Genomic DNA, 24,279 nt, shown 5'->3' on the forward strand with positions numbered 1-24,279 from the left:
GATCAACAATTAATAAATGGGACCTCCTCAAATTGAGAAGCTTTGATAAGGCAAAGGATACAGTCGACAAGACCAAATGGCAGCCCACAGAGTGGAAAAAGATCTTCACCAACCCCACATCTGACACAGGGCTGATCTCGAAAATATTCAAAGAACTCAAGAAACCAGTCATCAAAACACCAAATAACTCTATTAAAAAGTGGAGTACAGAACTGAATAGAGAATTCTCAATAGAGGAATCCAAAATGGCTGAAAGACACTTAAGAAAGTACTCAACATTTTTAGCCATCAGGGAAATACAAATCAAAACAACTCTGAGACACCATCTTTCTCAGAAACACCAATGACAGCTTATGCTGGAGAGGATGTGGAGAAAGGGGGACACTCCTCCACTGCTGGTAGGAGTGCAAACTTGTACAACTATTTTGGAAATCAGTATGGTGGTTCCTCAGGAAAATGTGAATCAGTCTACCATACGACCTGGTAATTCCACTCTTGGACATATACCCAAATGATCCACATCCATGCAACAAAGACATCTGTTCAACTATGTTCACAGCAGCATTATTTGTAATAGCCAGAACCAGGAAGCAACCTAGATGCCCCTCAACTGAAGAATGGATAAAGAAGATATGGGACATTTACACAATGGAATACTATTTGGCAGGAAAAAAAAAACAATGGAATCTTGAAACTGGCAGGCAAATGGATGGTACTTGAAGAAACCATTCTGAGGAAACCCAGTCACAAAAAGAGGAACATGGTATGTATTCACTCATATATAGATTTTAGACATAGAATAAAGGATCACCAGCCTAGAATTCACACTGCCAGAGAAACTAGGATACAAGGAGAAACCTAAGAGATTCATACAAGGTCCCCCACAGAAGGAGAAAGGGACAAGATCTCCTGAGCATATTGGGAGCAGGGTGGGGGCAGTGAGTGGAGAGGGAGTTAGGAGAAAGAGAAGGGGAGGAGAGGAGAACATGTCGGACCAGGAAGATTGAGTCGGGGGAGGAATAGATGAGAGCAAGAAAAGAGATAACATAATAGAAGGAGCCATTATAGGTTTGAAGAGAAATTGACTCTAGAGAAATGTCCTGAGACCTACAAGGATGACCCCAACTAACACTCTGAGCAACAGTAGAGAGGCTACCTTAAGTGCCCTTCCCTGATAATGAAATTGATAACTAACTTGTATGCCTTCATGTAGTAGCTGTTGGAAACAGAAGCAGATACCCACAACTAAACACTGAGCTGAACTCCTGGAATCCAGTTGCAGAGAGGGAGGAGTGATGAGCAAAGGAGTCAAGACCAGGCTACAGAAACCTACAGAGACGGCTGACCTGAACAAGGGGGAGCTCATGGACCCCAGACTGATAGCTGGGAAACTAGCATTGGACCGACCCAAACCCCCTGAGCGTGGGTCTCAGTTAGAAGGCCTGGGCAGTCTAAGGGACCTCAGACAGTGGAACCAGGATGTATCCCTAGTGCATGAAAGGACTTTGGCAGCACATTCCCCATGGAGAGATACTCCCTTAGCCTAGAAACAGGAGGGAGGGCCTATACCCTACTCCAAATGATTTGACAGATTTTGATGATCCCTCCTGGAAGGCTTCACCCTCCCTGTGGAGTGGGTGTGGAATGGGATGGGAGGAGGTTGGGGGGCATTGGAGGATGGGAGGAAAAACACAAAAGAAATGTGCTTGGCTTTGTTACAGCATTTGTTTAAGGAAGATCTTTATCCCCACCCCTCGTCTAGCTCTGTTGCCTTATATAGAGAGGTGTGCCCTGGCTTTAGCGGTCCATGTCTCCATTTTCTAGACCTGGGACAATTCATTGTTTTGTTGATGCAATCATGGGCAGAAAACATACGGCAGTCTGCTACATGCCACCTCCTTCATGGAAGCTACAGTTAGGGTCTCCAAAAGCAGGTGTTGAGAACTTTGGTGATTATGCACCAGGAACCAATGGCGGTAGGAATGATAATGAAAATAAGATGCTGGCCAGATAAACCAGAAGGGAGCTCTGGTGAGAGGATTTTCATCAGGATGTTCATCACAGGCCAAGGGATTCCAGCCACTCAGCTGTCAAATGTGGGCAGGTCAAGGCGAGCATCATCTTGAGAAAGGCTCAGGCAGTGGGGATAATGCCAGATGAGGGCTTCCACTAGCTGTATCCCTTGACAGAAGTCTCACTGTACTTAGTGTGGCTGCTGCCAGATGATGCCCATGGCTGTTCTCAGGCCTGTAGGACAAGACTGTGGGAGCTGGCAGTTTGTGGAAGACCACATAGGAAACTGTCTTCCTTGCTTTGTGTGACATACAATCTGTCCAAGTTCTCACTCAGTACATGTTTTGCTAGAGAGATGGATTAGTAAGTGGGGCATTCACATGAGCAAGGTACCATAATACATACATATGTACATACATGTCATATATTCATGCACATATTTCTAAATGCTAGTAAAAGTTAACTCAAGACACAAAGAAAGAGGGATTGGACTTTGGCTTTCATTTCTCAGACTGTAAGTTAGGAACCCTGAATGAAAAACTGGCTAAGACTCATCAGAAAACATTTTTATTTATTTTAGTTATTTACTGTGTAATAGCAAATGTTTCTAAAAGTCAGTGCTGTAAAGCCACAGTTTGTTATTTCTCACAAGCATGTGGACAGACTGGACTCGGTTGGGGGTTCTGATTCAGGCAGGGTAGGTTGGGGTCACACACACAGCTGGATCCAGCTGGAGCCCAGCTAAAGCTGGGATGTCAGCATGGTCCCTGCTTTGGGGTTTCTATCTCTCTCTCTGGGGACATCTAAGTAGTATGTTAGTCTGGACCTCATTACAACATGGCAGCAGGTCTGTCAGACTGAGACTCACAAGTTTCCTTTAAGGTCTGTGCTCGAGAGTCACGTGACCTTTTTCTACTGTGTTTGTCTTTGACAAGAAAACCCCAGAGAAAGGCCATGTTATTCTTGGGGCAAAGGATAGAAAATACTTGAAAGTAGAAACTATGCTGTCTTTTGTTCCCCATGACATTACCCTGGCCTTCATCTTACAGGAGCTTCGCTCATGTGTGCACAGATGTCTTCTGATTCACAAGGGCGTTGCTGAATTCTAACCGATTTTCCTGACTAGTTTTCTAATCAGAAATCAGAGTTCCCAGCTCTACCCTTAAACAAATCAGCAGTGTTCCAAGGCATCACATCTGGAGATGGCTCGCCCGCTCTGTGGAGCCCACTGCCTTGATTCACAAAAAAATCTTCAACCAAAACCTGAAGCTTAATTTTCACCTTCTGTTCTTGCCATTCATTGTTGGTTACAAGTGAGCCTTGTTCTCTCAACTCACTGGGAGACTGTTGGTGATTTGGATGTGTAGAAAAACGCTTTTATTTATTCAAAGCATCAGCTTCCTTTCCCCAAGCTAGCAGTCTTGTTCTGTACTGTGATTGTGTGGTTTTGATGTGTAGTGATCTTAGATGGGGCTGCATCTGTTCTTCTCTGACAGGGAAGACATTACTTTGGCCAGTGTCTTCTTTAACCATCCAGAGCGTTAGTTCTCAGCAAAAGCACTGGCCACAGAGAATTTGTTTCTATTCACTGTTGGTCAAATACAGCAAGGGATTGATAGATTTCTGTGCCACAGCCAGGGGAAATTTTATTGTATTAGTCTGTGTAGTCAGTCTTTTAAGGAGTAAACTTAACATTTCCCTTCAGTTATTCAATAAAGCTTCTTAGCCTAGGACTAGAGTCTTTTGTGATTAGGACTCAAGAGGTCACTGAACTTAGGAAAAGCATCACATCCTTACTGTTACTAACCTTTTGTTGAAATAGTATTTCCTTATGAAATCTAGCCTTTCCTTCTTTGTTTTGAATGTATGCAAAAAAATTACAGTGGCACTGGTGGTACCTTTGACTACCTGGCCAGAAGAGCCATTTTCATGTCATACTCACTGTCGCAGGCATGTCAGTTGATATCTGGAAATGACTTTTGTGCTCATTAGTTTAAAGTCACAGCCTCACTAGACCCAGTGATTTCAGATTAAATTAATTGAATATATATACACACATATACATTGTACTAAAAATTATGTTTTCCTATGTTGACTATTTCATTGTAATAGACTCATTTGTGATATATACATATATATGTACATATGTGTGTATATATATATATATACACACATATATAGCATGTGTGTGTGTGTGTGTGTGTGTGTGTGTGTGTGTGTGTGTGTACACAATTGGGTTTCTGTGTCCATAGGTTCTGTGTCTGTGATCAAACGTGTTTATGATAGCTGCATCTGTATAGAACATGAAGACAATTTTTCTTATTCTTATTCAATATAATACAGTACAGTTATTTGTGTATCGTTACTTTGTAATGGATGTTTATAGTATTTCAGGCTGCCAGAGGAGGGAGCAAGTCCTACCACCATAACTTAACCGTCCATGAACTTGTGAAATGATAAATCTATTTCTTCCCTAAAGTTTCTTCTTGTTAGATATTTGGTCACAGAAATGGGGGGGGGGGAAGGAATGGCAGTATTTTAACTAATTTATAAGTGTGATTTAGCATCTTCAGAAGTATGTGTGCATAGATGGTATTAACCATAACCACACTTTCATATCAAGACAGTTGTGCATCCATAGATTTTGCTATCTCTGGGAGATTCTGAAATCTATCTCCTGCAGGTACTACAGTCTACCCGCTCCCCATTTTAAAACATTATGGCTATATCAGATAGACAGAGGGGCCTATAATATCCACACACAAGAGATTAGGGACCCATGTGTTAGACTGTTTTGAGTTATTGAAATAATATATAGGCTCTCCCAAACCCAAAACACAGCCTAGTTTTGGTGACCCAAGCTGAGAAGTTATTAACTAAGCTATTAAGTGAATCATTACCCTGGTCATCCTACCTTCTTCTGTTAACTGCATAATTTGGTAACACAATAGGGGAGGGCCTAAGAGGACAGATGCAGTGTGTTCATGTTCCTCATAACAAATACCTGAGAGAAACTATTGAGGGGCAGATTTTGGTTCTCTGTTTCTGAGGTTTCAGGCTGTGGTCACTTGGCCCTGTCACTGTCAGCCTATGGTTAGGCAGAACATGGTAAGGGAGGGCATACACTGTAGAGCAGAGATGTTCAAACATGGGCACTGGGGAGCATAGAGTCAGAGTGCATGAGACCGTGGCTGTGACACATCCTTCGCTGGCTTTCTCCCAATGACATGCTTCCTCCCATTAGACCCATCCTCTCAATAGTGCCAGATTTCCAACCCCTGATCCATCACTTCTCCAGTGATTTGATCCATCAACCGGGGACCAAGCCTTCAATACACGAGCCTTTTGAGGGATACTCCCTATGCAAACCATGCTATGCCTGGTTAGGTCCCTGCTCTACTCCTCAGCAGTGTGACCAGGCAAGTTATTTAGCCTGTTCAGGTGGTTCCTCGCCAGTGACACAGTAGATTTCTTAAACTTGCTGGCAAGGATAATGGTGCTCACCTCTGATCTGTTTTCCCTCACACAAACATTATTACTATTGCATATACACTTATGCATTTAAAACTATTTAGTTCTAAAAAGAAAAGAGAAAATTCACAGGAAGATTGGGTCCCATAATTATGGAGCTCGTGCTCAGTGATTACTCAACACCTGGTGAACATGTGTCGTTTCCCCCTCTTTGCAGCAGCCTGTCCTGCATTAATCTGTTTTCACAGAGCAGGAAGCTCTCCCCATGTTCCTGGGGTCACTCTCTGATACTGTGTTAAAGGTTCCAATGATTAAATTACTTCAGTAATGTCTATCAGGCCGGTCTGGAGCCGTGTCTGGTTACTGCTTCAGTGTGACAGGGGAACCATCTAGATTTGAGTAGGGACAGCTGAGGTGATGTTTGCCACTCGATTTGTCTAAATGGGACAATAAGTTACTTCTCTTCTTTTCTTCTAGTTGTTTATTTGGAGGTATACAGTGCACATTGGCCTCTACCTCGGATTCCTCTTGCCTCGCCCGCATGCCGGGTTCCAGCGCTGAATTACTTCCAAAGCCTTGATTCCCTCCTGGCTCAACAATGATCCGAAACCACCCAGCCTTTCATTTTCTTCTCACTTGTGTCATATCCCTGACACCTGGAAACAAAGAAGGGAAATGTCAGAGCTTGGCTGCAGCAAGCAGCAAGCAGCAAGCGGCAAGCAAGCTTCAAAATAAGAAAGCAAGCTTCCTGGGCTGGGGCTGTCCAGTGTGGAGATGTCAGGATTTATTTTTCTTCCTGAGATTTATTTTTCTACACCGCAGCCAGAGTCCCAAGGCTTGGGTCCTGGCAGCTCTGGCTTCCCGGAGCTCCTGCACAAGGGGACTTCCAGCTTCAGCCTGTGTTTAAGTCCTATTGCTTTTCTGTGTCCCTCCCACCTACTGCGTTGTGACGGGCCACGACCTCATCATCTCCATGTTGGGAGAAGAGAAAGGCACATCAGGCAGCATACTAAAGCCTCCTACAGACCCCTTGTTGTGAGCCCGGCTGCGTCCGTAGGCAGTTCTTCTCTTTTAAAATGAAATATTGAATGCGTACTCAGGAGTAATAATGTTTGTGGAAGGTGAGATGGACCAGAGGTGAACGCTATTTTCCTTGCCAGCCCGTTTAAGAAATCCAGTATTCCAGTGTCATAGCCTTCCCTGCCCCACTCCATCCCTACTACCCCTGGAAGGAGATGCTTTCCTGTGTTCATTATTCTCTTCCTTTGCTCATTTGAATTAATCATCTGTTACATCCATAATTATATATATATATATATATATATATATATATATATATATATATATATATATTTTGTTCCTTCATTGCTCGAGTTCCCATAAAGGAACTACTCAGTGTATACTTTGTGATGATGTGAATTTGTGCCAGCCTACACTACTGAGAGTCACCCATGTTGATGTGCTCACTGTTGCTGTCCTTTTGCACTACACCATATGATTGCATTATTTACCCATCCGCTGCTCCTCGGGCTGCTCCAGAGACTGCGCCTACAGTTGGTCACACTCTTGCCCACAACTCTTTGTGCCAGTGTTACCATGACTAGATAACGTGTGTCTTCCACATGGATCGTGTCCTTGACAACTAAGAGGTTGGGTTATTTAACACTGAGTCTCTTTTCTTATCATCTTTCCCTTACTTGGTTGGTTATGTGAGGGACGGCTTCTCGCGTCTCTTCTGTGTCTTAATGTTTGTGGATAGTTTTCTTTTGTCCCTGCCTTCTGCAGTCTACTTTTCTGGTCCCCATCAACTGCACTGACTGGTATGCCCATGCTTCCCAGGTTCTTCAGTTGTGTGTTTCCTTCTACATATCCACTGTCAAGGCTGATGTCAAGGGAAAAAAAGTTCTTTCAGCATTGTTCAACTCCACCAGCCAATGGCTCTGTAATAAGAGACAACTAGTCAAATCGACAGGCTTCGGCTGTGCCTTGCAGCTACAACCCAGCCTTAGGCAACAGCAGAGGGAACCTGATTCTTTCTCTCTCAGAACCCTTCTCACTTTCATCACCTGTCTGTCCAGACAGGCAGGATACATGATTCACATGGCTTTCTCTGCCATCTGCATTTCCATAAGTCTTAGCAGAAAATTCAGGAGAGCTGTCATTGTCAACTCCCCCTACACCTGGTCCTCAGCTGGCATCACTCAAGTATGCTTTGTAGTCTCCTCTCATTGGCATGATTTGACTCATTCCCTAATGCTGGCCATAGAAACCACAGAGAACTACTTAAAAAGCATAATACTGCATTCATACAAAGCAATAAAAAGAGTACAGTGTTTAGGGGAGCATTATAAAACCATAAGGGCTTTCCCACCCTGAAAATTCCCAAGTGAAGCCCTCTGTTGTCCTGTGGTGATGTTCTAAATGATGCCATTTGAGAGCATTCTGGATTTGGGTTTTTAAATTTCTATTGTTCACTTCTTTCCTTTCCCAGGAGCTCCTTAGCTGATGCTAACTCATCAGCTGACCCTTGTCTCAGTACTTTTCCAAACTGCAAGTCTGGTCGTGTCTTTTCCTTATTGATTCCCTTGGCTGAAGTCTAACCTCTCTTTGGCCTGTAAAGATACCTGCTTAGGCCTCAATCCTTCTCCACACCCTCTTCCCAGTTAGAATCCCGAGATGCAATGTAACATGCCACATCACCCCCCACTAGAGCCTAGCAAATCCCACCACAAAGTTTCTACACCTACCTGATAAGGCACTGGCTGTTTTGGCTTTGCTGAAACAGCTCCCTTTGCTTATTAAAACTCAGTTCCATGCTCCCTCCAGGAAGCCCCTCAGCATAGCTGCTTCTTTGTGGCCCTGATCAGGGACACCCCTATTGCATGTACCACATTGGATATCATGGATGTCAGTTTCTTCTTTGTTAATTTTATATTTTTATTTGTTTTACTCACCAACCACAGTTCCCCCTCCCTCCCCTCCTCCCTCTCTTCCCCACCTCCTCCCAATCTATCCCAATCCACTCTTCAGAAAGGGTAAGGCCTCCCATAGGGAGTCACAAAGCTTGGCACATTCCCTTGAGACATGATCAAGACTCCCCTCCCCCCCCCCAGCATCAAGGTTGAGTAAAGCATCCCACCATATGGAATGGGCTTCAAAATGCCAGATCATGCATACATGCTGGTCTCACTGCCAGAGAGCCCACAAACAGACCAGGCTACAAAACAGCCACCAACATGTAGAAGTCCTGTTTCAGTCCCATGCAGGCTCCCCTGCTGTTGGGCTAGAGTCTGTGAATTTCCAAGAGTTTGGGTCAACTGTCTCTGTGGGTTTCCCCATCATGATCTTGACCCTCTTTGCTCATATAATCCCTCCCCCCTCTCTTCCACTGTAATTTCCAGTTTGTAGCTCAGCCTAGTGCTTGGATGTGGGTCTCTGCATCAACTTCCATCAGTTACTGGATGAAGGTTCTATGATGACAGAGCAGTCACCAATCTGATTACAGGAAAAGGCCAGTTTAGGCAACTTCTCCATTATTGCTTGGGGGGGGGGTGGGTCTTAGCTGAAATCATCCTTGTGAATCCCTGAGAGTTTCCCTAGTATCAGATTTCTTCCCTATCCCTGTAATAGCTCCCTCTATGGAGATATGCCTTGAAAGTGGGAAGTATCCTTGAATGCAGTGACACAGGAGAACACTTCCTAAATATAATGCCAGCAGCACAGACACCGAGAGCAACAATCAATAAATGGGCCTCCTGAAACTGAAAAGCTTCTGTAAGGCAAGGACACAATAAATAAGACAGAATGACAGCCTACAGAACTGGAAAAGATCTTTACCAACCCCACATCTGACAGAGGGCTGGCCTTCAAAATATATAAAGAACACGGGACACTAGACACCAAAATACCAAATAATCCATTTAAAAATGGGGTATAGATCCAAACAGAGAATTCTCAACAGAAGAAACTCAAATGGCCAAAAGACATTTAAGGAATTGCTCGGCATCCTTAGTCATCAGGAAAATGCAAATCAAAATGACTCTGAGATGCCAACTTACATTTGTCAGAATGGCTAAGAACAAAAACACTAAGGACAGACTATGTTATTTCTTAGACAAAAGGAAATGGGAATTAAACTACCTCAAGACCCAACAATAACACTCTTCAGCATATACCCAGAGGGTACACAATCATATCACAAGGACATCTGTTCAACTATGTTCATAGCAGCATCATTTGTAACAGCCAGAACCTGGAAACAACCAAGATGCCCCTCAACTGAAGAATGGTTAAAGAAAATGTGGTACATTTACACAATGGAGTACTACTTATCAGAAGGAAAAAAACAAAACAAAACAAAAAACAATGACATGAAATTTGCAGGCACCTGGATGGAATTAGAACAAGCATTCTTATTGTCAGCCTAAGGACACCAAGCCGCTTGAGACTGAAATGATGTGCCATGGCTCCGTTTGCACACCCCTTACCATAGCCCTAGGCTCTGAGTGAATGTTCAGTGGAATCAAATCTATCTGGCTTCAGTGTTATCCTCAGACCTGTTTCCTCCCCTTCACCCTCCCCTCTCCTCCTTTCTCCCTCTCCCTTCTACACATGTGTGTGTTTTAACACATTTCCCAATGAATGTGATAGTTTCTCAGCAGGGCATCTTCTAGGCAATAGACTAGACATGCAGAGATAATGAAGAATTCACTATGGCATTATTTCAGCCATAGACTATTTCCTTTCTGTATTCCCGAAGAGAAGAAAAAAACCCAACCCCGAAGACTAAGATTATTCTGGAACAGGAAGTCATGAAAGAACTCACAGTCTCCATTATTCTGAGGCTGAGGACAGCAGAGTCTCTTTTCAAAGACTGGATTCTTACTGTTTGGTTTCCTTGCTTTAAAAAAAAAAAAAAAAATCCACACAGCTTGTTTCCTGAAAACAAAGGAAACAATAAACAATGGCCACACCCAATTTGACTCTAAGAATTTGCCAGCAGGCTTCTTAACTCACATGGTTCTATTTTATTAGGGAGAACTGCTTAGCATAAAAAAGAATGTTTCTAAATTAAGCCATCCAAATTGCACTTAGTTAATACTCTGGGAACTAATTTATTGTATGATTAAAATATACATTGGCTAGCAGATCTACTTATTGATGTAATACAGCTAAACAACAATGCATAATTTTCTTTTAACTGTTGAGTGGTTTTTAATAATCTATTGAAATTTGAAAGAGAACCATTTCATTAAATGGGAAGTGAATAAATACTAAGAAATCTAACATTTAAAGAATTATCTACCCATGGAGAATGGGCTTTAAAAATAAATGGTATTTCAGTAACAAGAAAAATTGGGCCTGCTTTTTAAACAGGAACTTTTTGTTGTTTGGATTCAAAAAGAACGCAACAGTCACAAAAATCACTATGGAGATGCTAAACAGAGTCAGAAAACAAACACATGATGGAGAGAGTGGTGGGAGAGGGAGGCAGGCCTGGTCCCTAGTGGAATGGCAGGAAGTTGTGTTAGAAGTGACTGTCACGCTGTCAGCGGGCCCAAGGAACTACGTCTTCTTAGAGTTTGGGGTTCAGCAACCAAATGTTTTATTTCAGGAAATGTCATCAGGAAAATTTTGACTTTGGCAGGCTCTCTACCCCAAATCCCTGGGACTCAGGAATAATTGTGGGTTCTGCCATCCCTGTAGACTGTGAGTCGACAACACAGCTAAATTAAAATGCCCTGCCTGGTCTGAAGTCCCCTAGTAGCCCAGCTTTGGAGTATGCTGAGTACTCTGATGTAGATGCTGGGAGCTGGGTAGGGTAGAAGCTCCTTAATGCCAGTTATACCAGAAAGCATGGGCAGGTATGGGCAGGCAGGCAGCAGGCCTTCTCATCTTTCTGCAAATATTTGAAATCTAGCCCATCTGATCTCCACAGGCAAGATTTGGGACCTTATAATTTATGTTTCAATGACTATTTCATAGGATGACAGAGGCCTTCTATCACTGTGACAAAATCATTGTGAGAGAACAGATGAAAGAACAAAGATCATTTTTTTTAAAGATTTATTTATGTTTACATGCATTTGTGTTTTGCTTACATATGTGTCTGTGTGAGGGTGTCAGGTCCCCTGGAACTGGGTTTGTAGACACTCGTGAGCTACCATGTAAATGCTGGGAATTGAACCCAGGTCCTCTGGAAGAGCAGCCATTGGTCTTAATCACTGATCCAAGTCATTTTGGTCACATTGTCTGTGGTTCATGAAAGGGTCAGCTGCTTAGTCACTTTCTGGCCTGTGGTAAAGTATCACATCACGGTAAGAGTGTGTGGTGAAGCAAAGCTGCTTGCCTCAATGTGGCCAGGAAGAAAAGGACAGGAAGGAAACCAGAGTCCAATATCCCTTTGAAGGCAACAGCTCCAGTGATCTTTGCTTCCCACTGAGACCTCTTAAAGGCTTTCCCATGTACCAGCAGTACTGAGGGCCAGGCACCTAACCTGTAACCTGGATGTTTGGAGACTACTTCATATCCAAACTATGGCACTAGAGTTTACCTTGAAAAAGAGGAAGCAAGCCAGCACGTTCCCCGTTTGTCTGGGAAAGACAAACATGTAAGAGAACCATTGTCTGAGCATGTGTCAAAGGTTTTTGTATGCCATGTTTGCCAGGGTCTGTGATGTCACTTCCAACTCAGCTAAATTCATGTCACTGAGTCTGGAGCTGAATGGCAGTGTTTAACTGGCTCTCCTGACTGTGTAGGAAAGGCCTAGCACAGCCCTGAGAGCACCACCCCATCTAGTTTTTTGCAGGAAGTAGAGCCTGGGTGGGTTGGCTGGCTTACCTTGTGTGTTATCCAGGATACTATGAGCCATCCCCACTGCTAGAGGGCACTGACAGCTTAGCCTCTGCCCTCTCTCTACCCCAGCCCTCACACAAAAGAAACAGCAAATGCAGATCCTGAAGTGAGATACTGGCTAATGGTAAATAATGAACTGAATTGTGCTTTCTTCTCTCCTGTGGATATCAAATACAAACACTGGATTCAAAAAGGCCAAACAAGGAGGGACGTTTCCATTACTTTCTAATTGCACCAAACACGATGTTGTAAAGTGAGTTCCTAACAGGGAAAAGCCAGAAGAGTTCTTGCCATTCTGCTAAGGCGAGTAAGGTCTTGCCTGCTTGTCATTTGTGTGTAGAGCAATGAAGGAGTCTGGCACTACCTGTAGGGGGAGGGTGAGACAGGGTGCAGAGAAAGAACGGGATGGATGACAAAGGGGCAAGTGGAAGGGGTAAACTCACCTGGGTGGTTAAGCTGAGTATGCTGGTGAAAAGTTAAGCTCACAGTCAGATTGCTCCCATGAGCAAGAGGGATCTCTAACGCGGAACTCAGAAACCCTTTGAAGATAACCTATTTCCACTCCTGATGAGTGAATCGCATCCTTTTTTTTTTTTTTCTAAATACGTGACCATGAAGTTTGTTTTTCTTTTCACATGTGATGTCTCTTCTGCATTCCCTTTATATCTTTTTATCCCGTCTATTATTTCAGAGCCATCATGTTTCCCATTGTAATTTGCTAATAACATGTTTTTATTATCTATCCACTTAATAGTTCCTTAAGAAGTATGCACAGATATCCTAAATTAAGAAATACATGTGAACATATGAAAATCTGTCAATGTAATCCACCTTATAAATAAACTGAAAAAAAAACCCATATGATCATCTCATAGATGCTGAAAAATCCTTTCACAAATTTCAACACCCCTTCATGATAAAGGTCTTGGAGGGATCAGGGATACAAGGAACAAACCTAAATACAATAAAGGCAATGTACAGTAAGCCAACAGTCAACATCAAACCAAATGGAGAGAAACTCAAAGCAATTCCACTAAAATCAGGAATAAGACAAAGCTGTACACTCCACATCTATTCAATATAGTACTTGGAGTCTGAGCTAGAGCAGTAAGACAACAAAAGGAGATCAAGGGGATATAAATTGGAAGGGAAGAAGCCAAACTTTTATTAGTAGCAGATGATATGATAGTTTACATAAGTGACCTGAAAAACTCTACCAGGGGACTTCTATAGCAGGATACAAGATTAACTTAAAAAAAAAAAAAAAAAAAACAGTAACCCTACTATATGATAATTGGCTGAGAAAGAAATCAGAGGAAGATCACCTTTTACAATAGCTAAAATTAACATAAATTATCTTGGGGTAACTAACAAAACACGTGAAAGATGTGTATGACAAAAACTTTAAGTCTTTAAGGAAAGAAATTAAAGAAGATATCAGAAAATGGAAAGATCTCCTATGTTCTTGGAAACTGTCAACTGTTTTACTGTCAACACAGTAAAAATGCCAATCTTACCAAAAACAATCTAGAGATTCAATGCAATCCCCATCAAAATCTCAAAACAATTCTTCGTAGACCTCAAAAGAATATTCAACTTCTTATGGAAAAACAAAAAACTCAGGATATCTCAAACAATCCTGTACAATAAAGGAACCTCCTAGAGGCATCACCATCCCTGACTTCAAACTCTACTATAGAGCTATAGTAATGAAAACAACTTGATATTGGCATAAAAACATGTGGGTCAATGGAATGGAATTGAAGACCTTGATACTAATCACACACTTATGAACAACTAATTTTTGACAAAGAAACCAAAATTATTCAATGGAAAAAAGAAAGCATGTAGAAGAATTAAAATAGATCCATATCTATACCCATGCACAAAACTCATAAGTGGATCAAGGACCTCAACATAAATCCAGTTACAATGAACCTCATAGAAGAGAAAGTAGGAAATAACCATGAACGCATTGGCACAGGAGACCATTTCCTAAATATAACACCAGTAGCACAGACACTGAGAGCAACAATCAATAAATGGGACCTCCTGGAACTGAAAAGGACAAATAAATAAGGCAAAGGACACAATAAATAAGAATGACAGCCTACAGAATGGGAAAAGATCTTTACCAACTCCATACCTGACAAAAGGCTGATCTCCAAAATATATTAAGAACTCAAGAAACTACACTGCTTTCTATGCACCATGCTTCAGTCTGGATGTTGTCAACTAACCTAGAAACATAAACTTACGTTTCTAATATATTTTATTTCTACTATGTATAAACTGATACCATTTGTTAAATTCTCAATTTCAGTTAGCAATGGATGAAAATATTTTTATTAAGATTTGTGTGTGTGTGTGTGTGTGTGTGTGTGTGTGTGTGTATGTACGTATGTGTTTGCCAGCATGTTTATACGTGAACCCTGTGTGAGCACGCTGGAAGAGGGTGTCATGACCTCCATTGCTTCTGTGGTGAGAGGATTTTAGCAGAGCAGGCTGCTGGGGTTCCTGAGGTTTTCTCACCTCTGGTTCTTTCCCCCTCTGTAGGCATTTATGGATCTAATGGAAACTCTGCTGTTTCCCAGTGCCAAGCCTCCATCATTTCCCCTTTGGAAGTTTTCACTGAGTTTTTCTTTTCTTCACACCCCTGAGACAATAAGGTCAGCTTTCTCTTAGACTCAAAACAGACAAAACCCACACCAAAGCTCCAGCTGGATTGCTCCAGAACCACATGGTACTATGACAGCTACATTTGGATCTACTAAGGCACCTGGAAGGCACCCTTCGCCTCCTGTTCAATAGTCTTTGCTAGTCTGAGGGTTTACGATGGGAAACCCCTAGGGCAGCTCCTCCTGTGTGTTGCTGAAGTATCCCTACCTTGATCTCTGCTCTGGTTTTCAAGGCCAGTCCTTGCCTCATTCACAGTCAGAGGTGTCTGCTGACAATCTAGGGCTGGTTTTTGACTCTTGTTTTCAGCTGCTTTTTCTTTGTAATGCGCCTTTTCCTGAGGATATATTTATCTTAGTTTGACCTGTAGTTACTATCTGAAGGCTAGAAGCCAAGATTTCATAGATAGGATGCATAATGAAATAATAAAGGATCTTAAGTTTAAACCTGAAAGCCTAACAAGTAGGTATCTCATATGTATTAGTTTGTCATGGACACTGGGCTCCTCCAACCCATCCTACCTCTTGTGTCTCCCATGGATCTCGTTTTCGTTGTCCTGGACAACAGTACCATCCTTGCTCAGGTCAGAGTCTGAAGGGGAGTCAGGAGTGAAGGACAATTGCCAGTTGCCTTTGTATCTGATCAATAGCAGATCTCATTGGTTCAGCTATGGCACCGCTGCCACTTCCTAACAAATCCCACTCTTCCCTATGAACCTACGCTGCCCTTCATCTAGGCTGATGGTCCTCCACTGTTTACCCTGCCCTCATTCCCTTCTGAAGCCTTCTCTGTGGTTGGAGTTTCCTATCCCGCCAGTCAGCCAGCTCTGTTCCACCAGCCAGTTCCCAAATAACCACACAGAGACTTATTATTAATTATAAGTGCTTGGCCGATAGCTTAGGCCTGTTACTAACTAGCTCTTACATCTTAAACTAACCTGTATTTCTTATCTATGCTCTACCACGTGGCAGTACCTTTTCCCAGCGCAGCATGTTCATCTCCTGCTTCCTTTGCTGTTGGCTGGTGACTCCGCCCACTTCCTCCTTGTGCTCTTTTTGTCTAAAAGTCCCACCTACACTCTGCCTGCCTAGCTATTGGCCAGTCAGCTCTTTATTGACAATGAGGGCAACACATCTTCACAGTGTACAGAAGGATTATTCCACAGCACTCCTAATTAGGTATTAGGTAATTTTAGTAGTAGAAATCTGAGCATGACATCCCCAACTTATAGATCTCTAGGTTCTGCACAGAATAGGCAGATCCACAGAGACCTGGAGTGGCTTATGTTTCCAGAGACTGTGGAGGAATGAGGACTGGGCCGGCAGAGTGTCAGCTATGGTTTCCATGGGGACAATGAAAATAACCCACAACTACCTAGATAGAGGATGAGGATGCACTAAATGTGACTGGGCTGTACACCTCAAAATGATTAAAGATATACTTGTGTGTTAAATGTATTTTATTGCAATTAAAAAGAAACTCCAAATCTAATCCGTCCATCCAGCATATCCCAACAGGCCTGTAACCTGGGCTTGCTCGGAGGTTCAGCTCTCCTCAGCCTCACTCTACTACTTAGTGAGTAGGGCTGCATACAGAAGTTGTGCATGCCTGCTGTTTCCTGCACATGCAGGGGCAGATTCCTCTTTGGCAGGGTATTCCTGCATCCTTGCTCCCCTGCCCACCCACCATTATTAGTCCAAAGACCCCTGAGAACTCCGCCGTAATATAGCTGCATCATAAAGGCCATTGCAAATTTCTCTGTGTTCTGGCAGCCAAAGGAGCCCCAACTGGGAAGCCTCTCCTGCTAGATCACACCTCCACATCCTACTAAAAAACTAAATTGGAATGAAGCTTTAAGTGTTTGCATAACCCTTTTAAAATTCATAGCACACTTATGACCCCCGGAACATCTGGAACATATGAGCATCGAAGCTCCCAAAATACATCATTCCTGGGGATGAGGCTATTTCCATCTGGGGAGCCTTTAGATTAATCTTGTCATATTTACATATGTAATCACAACCCTGCCACATTTTTGTCACACACCTCTGAAAGCTGCTGAGTGGCTTGCATCCTTGATTTGTGAGTTGTGAGACTTAGCTATGAAAAGAAAAGAAAAGAAAAAACTGAATGTGTTTTCTTCAACACTCATAAATTTAATTTTGAGGTTGACATTGGTAAAACCCTGTATGTGGATCAGCTTGGATACTTGGAGCCACATGAAGCAATCTTGTGCCTACAGAAGAAGCTTTACTTTCCAGTGTTAAGGACAATGGGTCCCATGCCATTGGCCCATTACATATGGTAGCTCACAAGTGGACCAAGGTGAGATACAAAATCATTAGTCCGTTGATCACTGAATGATCAAGGATGAGGAAAGTGTCCAGGCATAAGGATATGTGGATAGATATGAGGAGAACAGATGGCCAGGAGGAAAGGAATTGTACTACACTTGCATTGTCTTGGGTAGATAGAAAAATGCCTTGTTTTGGTGCAGAAGAGAGAAAATACCAAACAGCAGATCACAGTGGATAGTTCTTAGACAGACAGCACCAGCCACACTTTGGAATTGTTAGTGATGCAGATTCTCGAGACCCTTCGTGCACCCTCAGAATGGGAAAACCCAAATATTTTTATGCACATGCAAGTGATGAAACCATTCCTTAAACAACTCTTTGAAACCAAGATTGTTGATATGACTGTCAGGACACTGAGTGTTCCAGGGTAACCAAGCAGATATTTTGATGACCTGTTATGTTTGTGCTAGGCCCTTCACTCCATCCTTCATAACTTGACAGCCTGCCCATGTAAATACTGAGCCACCTCTCCAATACCAATCCTGGGTTTTCAATACAGATCATTAGTGGGCAAATGCTGTTAACTGCAAATAAATGTTTATTTATTTTGTGACATGAGATTGAACCCAAGAGCTCTGCATGACTAACATTTATTGTATATTTGGGCTCCTGTGCTAAGTATTCCATCTCAGTATCCTCCTAGTAAGTCTTCACACAACTTACCATGAACCGAAGAGGAAGTATTTCTCTCCTAGTTGGACAGATGGACCGTCAAACAGTGGTGCTTGTGCTGCTGGGGAAGCAAAAGAAAAATACCTACCTACCTGTTCCAATGGGCCTCAGCAATTTAACCCAGTATTGAACCAAACATTTCTTAAGTGATCAGGATGTCTAGATGCAGAGGTAGTCAGGATTTGACTCAAAGATTGAGGGCAGACATGACATGAAGCTGGAGATGCCAAGCTTGTCATTTCACTTGTCATCCACCAGATGATTCGGGCACCAGCAGAAAGTGTTTCGGCAAAGTGGCCGCCAAGTGGCTATAAAGCTAGCAGTTACCTTAGCCCATGTCCACGTGAGCAGACTTGTGAAAACAAAGAATGTAATGCCCAGCTGCATATACTCCAAAATGAGTGACTTTTTTATTAAGTTAACCGAGTGCAGATGGAGTGAGAGGAGGTTGATGTTTCCTTGGAAATTAGTCCCCCTCATCTTTCCATCTCTGAAGCCCCAACAGTTTTATCCCCAGCTATGAGTGGGGGACAGAAGAAAACACACAACCTACTTTTAATGGACAGCAGAGTAAGGGGCCAGAATCAGCTTGTTTAAACACACACTAATAGTCAGATGCTCAGGAGTTTGGGAGAATTACACGGATGTCCCCGTTATATTTTGGAATGTGTCAAAAGACCCAGTGAAGTACTCTCTGGACAGTCCGGCGGAGGGAATCAGGCATGAGAGCTAAGACAGCAGTTGTTAGTGTGAGGGGGAAACGAGATGTGAATGCAGGAGTCTTTTTGAAAATATCCTGTGTATTTAAAATTTTTTATGATATGATATCAGAAAAATAAGAATATTCTAATACTGTGAGTGCTTAAAAATAACCTTTTATTTCAGGCATCAATGATTTCTGTGTATTTTAATTAATGAATCAATCAATTATTATAAAAATGTCAACTTTACTACTGTTAAAACCTCAGCAGGGAGCCTTCCCAGTATAAGGAGCGATTGGGATGGCTAATTAAAAGACAGAAGTTGCAGCCTGACTAGGCAAAACTTAGTACAACATTCCCTCCCATCTAGGGGCTCAGGCCAGACAGTCACCCCAAAGTGAAAAAGAGAAGTCACATTCAAGGTGATATGAGTTGTTGTAAAATTCATTGAGCTATATCACAATCCCATTCTGAATTTATATATGTATGTATGTATGTATACGCATGTGTGTTTAATCTGAGTTTATATTTTCCATGTATTGATAATATGTATTTCTCTGTGTTCTTTTATTTTTGTTCACCAAGGTAATTGTCCGGGGCGGAGGACACATTTTGCCCTATGACCAGCCGCTGAGAACTTTTGATATGATCAATCGATTCATCTTTGACAGAGGATGGGAACCTTATAATTCATAAGCTACTTTCCTTAAACAGCTAAGAGTTTTAATCACAAAAGAGTAAAAAAAAATATAAGAATGCCATGTAAATAAGAAATGGATCTTTTTATATTTGCAAGTTATTTCTTATAAATAAAAGTCACCTGAAATGCCCTTTGATTGGAGGTTATGGTTCATGATCACTCCTAAATGAGAATCACATGACTTGATCTAGGGGCTGGGAAGAGTAGGTTCCAATGGAATATCCAATCTTTCTCAGGATAGAAATTTCCCTAAATTAATAGACTCATAAAAACATCTGGTTCTGTAATAACGAAACAGTTTATCTCGCAACATATTTATACTAATGACTTTTCCGTTGTTCTGACAGAAACACCTGATATCCAGCAACAGCTAAGGGGAGGAAGGTTAACTTTGGCTGGGGTTTCAGTCCTTCCCTGCAGGAAAGGCACAGCAGGGGCTCAGTCCCTGGTGGCAGGAGTGTGGAGAGAGGCTGTTCACACAGTGGTGGACTAGGAAGCAGAGAGAGAGGTTAGACTCTGAGCTGGGTTATACCTTGTGAGTTCACCCCTTGGTGCTCCCAGCAGGACCCCATCTCCTAAAAGTTGTACAGACTCTAGAATAAGTGCCACAATATGAGCTTGTGGGGATATTTCAGATTCAAACTATAACAGCCTCTGAGAGGGTTGATGAATATTACTGCAGAAACAGCTGAGCAATCCATCCCAGAGGAGAAGCAGACCATGTAACAGTCTCCAGAAGGGGTCTCAGCATAGAAGGTACCTTGTAATTCTCAGAAACAGAAGCTGTCCTTGTAGAAGAATGACTACTGTATGTCACTAACTCCCATAAGCCCGCGATGTGATGATGAGAGCAAACGCAATCCGCCTCTTCTTTTTTTTTTTTTTTTTTTTTTTTTTTTTTGGAGTTTGTTGGTTCAATTGAGTTGTAGATATTCAGTAAACAGCCTGAATGTTAGATGAGTCATTTTAAATCTGAGTTTTTAACTCTCTGCTTTCTGTAATCAAATAAAGAGCAGGCTAACCTTATGTCATTGCTGATTGTTGGAATTAAAACTGAGCTAACCTGGCACCAAAATATAGATATTTTGGAATATACATTCATTAACATTCTTCTGACATCCAGGCATATTTTCCTTTTGACATACACCATCTCTGAAATTCTATAGCACATTTAGGTTTTGAGCATGTATTTCTCAGGTATAATTTGGCTTACTGAGGAACTAAATTTTACTTTTTCCTCTTCTTGAAAATAGACTTTTTTCTCACATAATATGTACTAATTGTTGTTTCCCCTCCTCTACTCCTCTCCATCTCCCATTCCTTCTAGATCCACCCCTTCTGTCTCTTATTAGAAATAAAACAGGCTCCTAAGGAAGAACAGTAAAATAATACACAGTACAATATAATATGATAAAACACATATTAACACATTACAATAGAATAAAACAAACTAAAGGAAAATAGCCCTCCAAATGGTGCAAGAAACAGGTACAGAGGGCCACTCTTTTGAACACTCAGAAATCTCATAAAAACATTAAACTGGAAGCCGTAATATATACCCAAAGGGCAAGAAGAGAAAGAGAGAGAGAGAAAGCAAAAAGAAATATTAAGATAAAATGTTTTTTTTATAAAGGAAAATCCCTGACACAAAAATGTAAGACAAGAAACCTCCAAAGATGCCATTGAGTTTGTCTTCTGATGGCCATCTACTGCTGGGTATGAAACCTTAAAAGTAGTTTGTTCCTCTAGCGAGACCACATTGGAGAAAGCTAAATTTCCATTTGAAAATGGTTATCAATTAGAGAGAGCTTCTGGGTCAGGGATGAGGCATATGTCCACTTCTGCTTTCAGCCCTAGGAGCCCACCTGGTGCAGGTCCGTGCAGGCCCTGTGCATGCTGTCTCAGTCCCGATGAGTTCATATGTGTGATTGTCATGTTGATTTAGAGGGACTTGTCCTTTGTCTGTCTGTATTGTGTGTGTGTGTGTGTGTGTGTTCGTGTGTGTTCGTATGTATTCTCTGTCCCCTATGGCGTTTACACTTTCTACCTCCTCTTCTACAGGTTTCCCTGAGCCCTAAGGGGAGGGGGTTGATGGAGACATCCCATTTAAGGCTCAGTAGTACAAGGCATCTCACTTTCCACTCATGGTCTGGCTATGAGTCTCTATATTTATTCCCATTTGTTGCAGGAGATGGCTTCTCTGATGGTGGCTGAGCTGGTTACTGATATACGAGTATAGTAAAATGTCATTGGGAGTCATTTTATTGCTATGTTGATTAACTTTGTTTTTGTTTGTTTTGTTTTTAAAACAGTAGTATTAGGTTTTGCCCTGTTTCCATGTCTAGTCTCAGGGGTTTGGTCACTCAGTGTCAGGTATCAGTTCCATCTCATGGAATGGGCCGTAAGCCAAATCAGACACTGGTTGCTTAATCCCATAAGCTTTGTGCTACCATTGCATAGCGTAACGTGCAGGCAGGACACCACTGTAGATCAAATGGATTGTGGTTGGGTTGGTACTTGTTTCTCCTTTGACAGAATGCAGAGTACCTCCTGTACCAAAGTCACTGGAACACATAAGTGAAGGCTCCATGTAGGCCCAGCTCAACTTCTCCATGTTCAGTGAGTTGTGTATGTGTTGTCTTCAGCAATGGGAACTTGCTGTTAGTTTGTCAAGAGCAACCTATATTCTTAGCAACAGCCTGGGTTATTTGGAAACTCCCATAGGACCTCTTTGGCCAACAACTCAATTAGATGTAACTCAATTCCAGCAGTAGAGGCTTCATTTGGTAACAAGAGTTGGCCAGTTGAGGCTCTGTCTCCCCCATTATTTGGTGAGCTCATTGAGATATCCTTTAAATGTGTATATGTTTTAGGAAGCTTCTGCTGTATTAAGTTTCCATAAAACCCCCCAAATGACCTTTAATTTTAGTTGCATCTTCCAAGTTTCTCTCCTTGATGCCTCCCTTTTGATTCTGCCATTCTAGGGCCTCACAGAGTTGCATGGTTTCAAGTGGAAGGTGGCCCTCATTAGAAGAGTCACACTAATAGGGCAAAGGCCTTCTCCATCCTATTTCAGGCAAAGGTTTTGTTGAAAGTGTTATAGATTTTAAGGATAGTTTTGCTCTTGATTTGGTAATGTGCTTAGAGCAAGATGGAAACATTACCAAACATCTGTTTCCAAATTCTCCTGTTAAAGATTCAAGTCTTGTTAAAAAAAAAAAAAAAAAAGATACCATCTCAATAATTGGGGACATGCCACTGTACCTTGCAAAGTCAATCTGTGCTTCCTTTGGAAAGAATACATGTGAGGTGGCACACTGCCATTGGCCACTGGCCAACAGAGATGCTATCACAAGGTAATGGGGTGACACAGAGACCACTTGCCCCTTCCCCACCAAGAGTGGAATGCTACAGTTTGCAAAAAGTGTTTCTTTTAAACTCGTCCTGTGGTAGAGCCACAGGAGCCTTCCAATATGATTATGGATGAACATTCTTTTTAAAATTTATTGGAGCTGTGACTAGGTGCATTCAGAATTAGATGCATTTTTGTGGGAAGTGTTCCTTTTTATATAGGGGCCACATTTTTTCATAAAAAGTACTGTAATGCATTAGTAATAAATGTTCAAACATTAAAAAGGAGTGAAGTGTTACAAAGATCTGAAAGCTTTCATGAAGTTCATTTGATGTTTTGATGAAATTAATCACTGATGATTTTGTGTCTGTTATAAAGTGCAGCTCTTAGCAACATGTTGGACCCCTCCTCCAAGAAATTTCCCCTCTGCAGGTACTACAGGCTTATGGAAGGGCATAGTGACCAACAGCATTCAATATGAGTGAGGCTTATTTATGCTCTCACTTCAAAATGAAGCAAATAGATACAGATACTCTAACAGTTTCTCTGGATATCCCACGAGAGATAGTCACCCCATTTGGAGAATACCTGCAAAGGACCCTTTCCAGTTGATCTTGATAACTTGGTTTTCTGTAGCCTCTTCTAATGTAGCACCTTCTACTTGGAACCATATAACTCTTTACATGTTATCATGGACTTGGAAACCAAGCAATAAAATAGACTCAACCCTCAACTAGACATCCAATAGCTATGTTACAAAAGGCCTGACACAAGATTTCCCCAGATGAGCAAAGCATAGCCACATACTGATCCTACTAAAGGTTTTAACAGTGACATTCCAGAATGCAAACGTTTTGTACCATTAAAAATCAAACACATTTTAAAGAATGGATGTGTGCGTGCGCACGTGCGGCATGAGTGTGTGTGTGTGTGTGTGTGTGTGTGTGTGTGTGTGTGTAGGGGTAGCCTGAACACATACCTGACTATACAGTGCACATGTAGAGGGCACTGTGATGGTCAATTACCCTCCATTGTGGGGTTCTGTGAGTTCTGTGGGTCAGGTTCAGGTCATCAGGGTTATTTCATTTCTTAAATTTATTTTTGTGAGATGGGTTTTTACTTAATTTAAGTTTATTTGATTACTTTATTTTATTGAGAAAGACTCTCACTATGTAGACTTCCATAGCCTTGCAGTTATGGCGGTTCTTCTGCTTCCCAAGAGCTAGCATTATAGACATGAGCCACCACACCTGATAAGAACTTAGACACTTAAAATTTGATACTTATTTTACCTTCTGTAATTTCCACTTTGGTTAAAATGCCCTGTGTTGTATTACCCATGTGGTAAGAATGGCATTATACATTTGAATATGCCGTCAGAGTTACTGTTTTGCAAAGCCATGTGAACTCAGAGGTACATGCATGCTGAGGAAGTTCTGCACTAGAAACTACATGCTTAGCCCCACATACTTTTAATGAAGA

The 24,279-nt window shown here is 41.9% G+C and overlaps 1 protein-coding gene across 1 annotated transcript in view; it reads left to right on the top strand.

The window, feature by feature from the left end:
* Positions 1 to 19,523, top strand: part of Cpvl (carboxypeptidase vitellogenic like) — a 106,777-nt gene extending 87,254 nt beyond the window's left edge. The window contains exon 12 of the mRNA XM_051202778.1: positions 19,331 to 19,523. Within this exon, the coding sequence (XP_051058735.1) occupies positions 19,331 to 19,441 (111 nt within the window). The 3' untranslated portion in view covers positions 19,442 to 19,523. The remainder of the gene's footprint in view (positions 1 to 19,330) is intronic.
* Positions 19,524 to 24,279: the final 4,756 nt, after the last annotated feature.

Source organism: Phodopus roborovskii, unplaced genomic scaffold (genome assembly GCF_943737965.1).
Source record: "Phodopus roborovskii unplaced genomic scaffold, PHOROB, whole genome shotgun sequence".
Classification (NCBI taxonomy): Eukaryota; Metazoa; Chordata; class Mammalia; order Rodentia; family Cricetidae; genus Phodopus; species Phodopus roborovskii.